The following is a 6,099-nucleotide window of genomic DNA, read 5'->3' as shown; positions in this document are numbered from 1 at the left end:
TGGAAATTATCTTAAAAATATTCTTTTCATTTATTTAAATTTCCTTACCAAATCTCCTTTTCATTGGTAATGCCTGGCGCTTCGTACTGTGTATTTGAATATGCGTACAATACATATAAATAAAGTATTTTAATCTTTGTTAATGTTAGTTATTTTATTGCATACATTTTTATATACAGGGTGAGTCACCTAAGGATTTAAGCTGAAATATTTTCGATATTATTAATTATATCGGAAAATGTTTCAGGTAAAAGTTGAATGGATTCAAAGGGAGCGTGTTTTAATGTTAGTTTTTTGTAGGTGGGTGCATGAAGGTCATGAGGAGGTTAACTTCGTTGAAATTTTTGTTAAATGGAATTATATATCCTTTAGTACATTAATCGATGCACTGGATCTTGTCTGTGTCTTACGTCTCTCCTTGTTTATCGTACGATAAGTTTTACAAGTTGAAATTGAAATATCTACTAAACCAGTAGTTTTTCGACACAAGTAGATCAATGTGTTACGTTTTGTTTGGCTCGTTTTGGTTGTGTTGCCGTTAATTTTTGAATTCAGATTAAATTGTAGTGTTGTCTGTCGTTTATTAAACTCCACGTTTCGGCTAACCTGCTCCACGCAGGAGTACTGGCACGGGAGAGGATTAAAGTTGGTGAAAATAAATGTTCGCTTAATCCTATTATATTATTAGACAAATATTCTTCACAAAAAAAATGTTTATTCGTATTCTAATTGGATATTGACAGAATCGTCGTTGAAATTTCGAATACTCGAAGTTACAATCGTTCGCAATACGTTTTCACTCTTATTAATTACAAGATTTTAATTTGATAGATTTTCAATAATTTACAAATTGACAAATACAAACACGTCGATTAACAAGACTAACAAGAACTGGGAACTAATGAAACAAAGAACTAAAAGATAAAGAACTAAAGGACTAAAGAACTTAAAAACTGAGAGCAAAACTAAGAGCTAAAGGAACTAAGAGCTGAAAAAATTAAGGAACTAAAGAATTAAAAGGCAAAGGAACTGAGAAATTAAAAGCTAAAGGAATTGAGAATTAATCGCTATGAACAAAGAAATTACTTGCCAAGAAATGGGGAACTGATCGCCAAGAACCAAGGAATTAATCACCCGGAACTGAGGAACTAATCACACAAAACTGAGGAATTAACTACTCTGAACTAAGGAGTCATTTCTCTTTCTTCTATGTCGCTACGCTTATTTATATTTAGGTCTACCGTGGAGGGGTCGTCATGTGACGGGTTATTCCGTGGGGGTTGTGAGGCTCGAATTTGGTTTCTATACAAATTGTTAAAATTTATTTAAATTTCAAATTGGAACGCTCACTCGCGCTATTGGTAGTTTTAGTCTACGTTACGGCGCGTGCGCAGCGCGGGACGTGACAAATGATTTTTATAGAGAATCTCAAGCTGTATTAGTGTATTACAAAATATAATTCCATTTAAAAAAATGTCATCAAACCCATTTAAAAAAATTAAGTTGACCTACACATTACTTTTACGTGTCCATCTATAAGAAAACTAATAACATCATTTATAATATACAATACAGCCGATATCTTGATTTAAACTGTTAGTTGATTCACTCTGTATATTGATTCCTTTTATGAATAATTGACAAAAATTGTTTAATATATTATTATTATATTTCTTATATCCACGTATTTCTTTTTATGAATATTTAAAATAATAAAATTATTACCATAATTACACATTGAAAATTTGTCACAAAGTTGTCGAAAATATATAGTGGCAACTGTAACGTTTATTTACAGATTCTAATGTAAAATTATAAAATTAATTATTTTGAGATAATAAACACTTTGTTAATTTATTAACTGACTTATTAATCTATTAGTTAAATCATTGAAAGTATAATAGAAAAAATAAATAAAGTATACAAAGTGATCGTAATCTTATTTTCCTCGTGGATATTGATATAAAACTGTGAGTATGAGATCAGTTGTTGAAAAGCCACGAAAGCAAATGTATTTCTTTAGAAAAATTAACTCAAACCACAGATAGCGATTCTAAAGTACATCTATAATTTTCAAAAATAGAACAAAGCCAAGTCGTCACGTCGCGTCAAAGCCGAAAGAAACATTAAAAGAAGGAAACGTTTTCCGTATGCTTCCAGTTGAATTTTTAGTTTATTTGCTTATTTAGTAAAAGAAAGTTCTCATTATTTATTAGTGCGAAAATTCTAAATCGCCTTTTTGTTCGAAGATGTTACTAAACCGAATTGGATTCTTACTGGTGAGATCATTATAATTTTTCTGAAACGTTCTTCCGAAGGAAATATCTTCAATTTAATAGTATTAATCTGATCTTCTACCATGATATTCATAATAATTACCAAATATCGAAACTATAAAGCGAACAAAGAATCTCGCTCAATAAATTAAGTACATATTTACAAAATTCGTAGATAAGATTAGACGTCAGAATTTATCATTTCAGTTTATTTAAAACTCTTCCGAATCGCTATAATATCTTCGGTTCTTCGATAATTTCCTTATCAGATACAGAAAATCATAGGAACGATTAAACGATGATATTCATATTCTGAATATCATCGCGTCGTTAATGTACACGATAATGTAGAATCGTCTCTTTTTATTTAACTGCTATTTTGTGGAAATTATAATTACTTGAAACCTTTTACAGCTTATACTTCCTCTCTCAATGACCTCTCCTACATACGAGACGACACAAAGTGACAATCCGCAACGTAATATACTTAAACTACATATTCGAAATAAATATCTTTCCTGAAAGCATTTTTTAACGAAGCTATGTTTCAGTGTACAAGCCGGCTCCGATTTGCAAGGATAAAACCTATTGCGAAAATGCATTGTATTATCCAACCGATATAGTGTCGAGGGAATTAAGAAAGAATCCGCATCTTCGAGATTACGCTACCGTGGATGATGTTCGTAAATTTCACGATCGGATTCATTGTCTTAGTAATTGGATATTATGACACGGGATACATGCAATTCTTCGACTTTTTTCGTCTTTTCATATTACCATCGAATAATCGTATCTGGTAGTGGTTAATAAACTACTATTCATTTCAGCTTATTAGCATAGAAATTGCACTTGGTTACATATATGCATGTACACGTATGTATTACAAGGTGTACGTTATCTTCATCGCACACTGTTACCGAATCTGTCTTACGTAATTATTTCTTTAGCGATGCATCGAATGTTCCTATTCTTTGGTTTGCTGTAAGGCACTCTTGTTCCTTAAAACTACCTTGAACTATTTCACTGACTACTATTTGCATTTCACGCTTTGCACATTGCCCCCTATGCTCGTTTCTCCTCCAATTCTATCTTTTTCTATCCTTTTTGGCCATTCGACAATTTCCGCTTTCCCTTCCGTGTTTCTTCCACGCCCAGACTTTTTGTGCCAATTTTTCTGCAAACCTTCCAGTTTTTAAATGTCCCTTCACTGCTATAATAAATGTTAGTTTTCCCCTTCACGCACCCAAAATCTACATGCTTTCTCCAAGCTGCCACACCTTGTTCCGTACTATCGAATAATAAAATGCTCTATAGTAATGTTCAAAAAGAACCTCATTTCCGATAAATTTCACACATTACAAGCAATTCACACTATGCCTCGACTCAGCGTGCTGGCAGTTTAGTTTTAGCTAATTACGATAATGGTACATTTTTTAATCGGTATTCACACGCTTTTATATGTAGCCTTTTTTTTTTTTTTTTGTTTAACAGGTAGATTCGTTACCAGGATACGAGAATGAACTGGAGGACAAACCACTTTGTTTGTCTACGGTAAATTAACAACTTGATCGATATCTCAATAATGTAATGTTATTGATATAATTATGTTGAAATCAAGATTTTCTTGGTTACCGTAGGAGCAACTTGTATTTCCTAAATTAGGAATAACGAAAAATTTGGAATGGAAGTATATCGTAAACCATGAAGACTTGGTGCAAGCTGTACGCATCGAGACATGCCTGTAAGTATCATTTTATGTCAGTTTCTGTTCTGTTCGGTTTACAATATGTACGAAGATAACAAAATTTATTCTGAAATTTCAATTTAATTTAATAATAGGGAGGAGAGCCAACCATGCAAAGTGATCGATGGTTTCGCCGAAGGATACTATACAAAGTGCAAACAGAAGTTCATATATCGCCAACTCTTGTCATTGACGGACAATAGTACGATAACCAACGATTACTTTGCATTCCCAGTAAATTGTTGCTGTCACGTCGAATTCAAAGTTGACAAATTTTTACATTCATTTAATTCTCATAAGAGATTAAAATGATGAGGGCAAATGGATGCCATGTTAAACGTGATATCAAGTATGAATATTATGGATATACATCCTATACTTATATTGCATTCTCTTATTACAAAACACGTGTAATGTACTTTAATAAACGAAACACGATGCATTAATAGCCAGTGCCATCACTTATAATAAATACTCGTCTTACTCGATTCAATAAAATTGCCTTTATGCGACCTGTATGGCTACGTTAAGTCATATTTATTTTATTTTGCCTTTTTCTAACATCACGATACATTAGAATCACAAGAGCATATCGATCAAAGTGCAAAAATATTTTATCAATCGTTTACGAGATGCGGAGCTCCACTTATCAATACAGATTGCATAGCAACATGTTTAGCTTTCTACATTGACAGATGCAACTATTTTTTATTTTATTCTACTTTCTGTCTAGTTAATGCTCATATTCGGCACACATTATAATTTCACTGGAACCTCTATTTTTATCATTAGCGAACATTCTAGTCTAACGCTTCACCTTTCACGAGCCTTTTTTATTCTTCTTCGTCTCGCCTCATATTTATACCGCCGCATCAACGTACAACGATTTCTCTCACTTCAGGATAGATCGTTTCCTCTCGTGACATTATCTCGCGGTGCTTCTATCTAATTGTCTCATACCATGTACTTACGTAAAGAGACACGACCATTTTAATTTGTACGTGGCTATAGATATAAAAGTCGATCGTCATAATTCTTAATAATAATTCAAAGTAACCGAGCCGTGCGTAAACGTGACACAGAAAATATAGATATCACGGCAGGATAATTATTGGTGAAATTAATTCAGAAAATAAAGAAATTCACGAGAACGTGTTACGCGCAACAAATTGTGTCGATCGATATAATCATGAGAATTACCTTGCCACGAATTAGATGACTTTCGTGTTTCGACTGCGTAAGAATAACCATTCATCGTGAATACCTATACGTGTAACCGGATACAAATAATGGTAGAATTCCGCCGATTTGCTTTGCTTTCTATTCGGCATATTCAGTTCGGAGTTCAACTCGGTGCATTAGACTAGAAATCGATAATTCTTTATACCATATCATATAAATTTCTTCTATGGATAGATATTTATTATTACAATTATCTGTATAACTATTACGTAATTGAAAATTCCCTTTTAATTTTATCGTTTGAAGATTTCTATATATCCCGCTACGTCGCGAAGTATTAAATGTCATTAAAATATAAATCATTTTCTATTCTTTTCTATTCTTCATCGTCGAGTTACCCATCGAATGCGTATCAACGTAAGCTTAACGAGGTTCTAGTTACGTCATTGCTTAAGCAGCCGATTATGTTGTTCACGTAGAGCGAAGCAGGAACAGGGAAAATATGAAAACCAATGAGCGGCCCGATGAAAATCGCGCTATTCATTATTCCGAGGGATGTACCCGCATTTCACTGAAATCGCTTTCATTAGCGTGCTTCGACTGGCGAACTTGAATAGGAAAGGGAACGCGCGTTCGCTTCTTCCTCTCCTTCAAGGTTCCCCGTTACGCTTCCCGAATCGTATTTCAGCATAATACAGCGTGCATGATAGGCTATGAATTTTGGACGCATCGTCTCTCGTCTGGGTGCAACGGAAGAAAGTAAACCATTGACACGATTGGCAAATTTCCAAAGTGCACGGCAAACTCGCGGAAGACACAGGATGACGACGAGGCGCAGACACGACGAATAGCTTTAAATAGAATAATCCTATTCGATGGAAACTCTATAGAATAATT

The 6,099-nt window shown here is 33.7% G+C and overlaps 1 protein-coding gene across 2 annotated transcripts; it reads left to right on the top strand.

Annotated features, from left to right (window-relative positions):
• Positions 1–1,845: 1,845 nt before the first annotated feature.
• LOC117241827 (protein spaetzle-like) lies at positions 1,846–4,468 on the top strand. Of its 2 annotated transcripts, none has more exons than XM_033507978.1 (6): positions 1,846–1,970; positions 2,691–2,754; positions 2,828–2,955; positions 3,768–3,827; positions 3,914–4,017; positions 4,116–4,468. In XM_033507978.1, the coding sequence occupies exons 2-6, from the start codon at positions 2,709–2,711 to the stop codon at positions 4,330–4,332; spliced, it is 555 nt and encodes a 184-aa protein (XP_033363869.1). In that variant the 5' UTR covers positions 1,846–1,970; positions 2,691–2,708; the 3' UTR covers positions 4,333–4,468. The 2 variants fall into 2 exon arrangements, with proteins under 2 accessions (XP_033363869.1, XP_033363868.1); XM_033507977.1 differs by lacking the exon at positions 1,846–1,970 and adding an exon at positions 2,118–2,279.
• The last annotated feature ends 1,631 nt before the right edge of the window (positions 4,469–6,099 follow it).

This window comes from Bombus vosnesenskii, unplaced genomic scaffold (assembly GCF_011952255.1).
Source record: "Bombus vosnesenskii isolate JDL3184/JDL3185 unplaced genomic scaffold, Bvos_JDL3184-5_v1.1 scf7180000016261, whole genome shotgun sequence".
In the NCBI taxonomy this organism is placed as follows: Eukaryota; Metazoa; Arthropoda; class Insecta; order Hymenoptera; family Apidae; genus Bombus; species Bombus vosnesenskii.
Note: the sequence above shows the minus strand (reverse complement) of the source record. Positions and strands in the feature narration are given on the sequence as shown.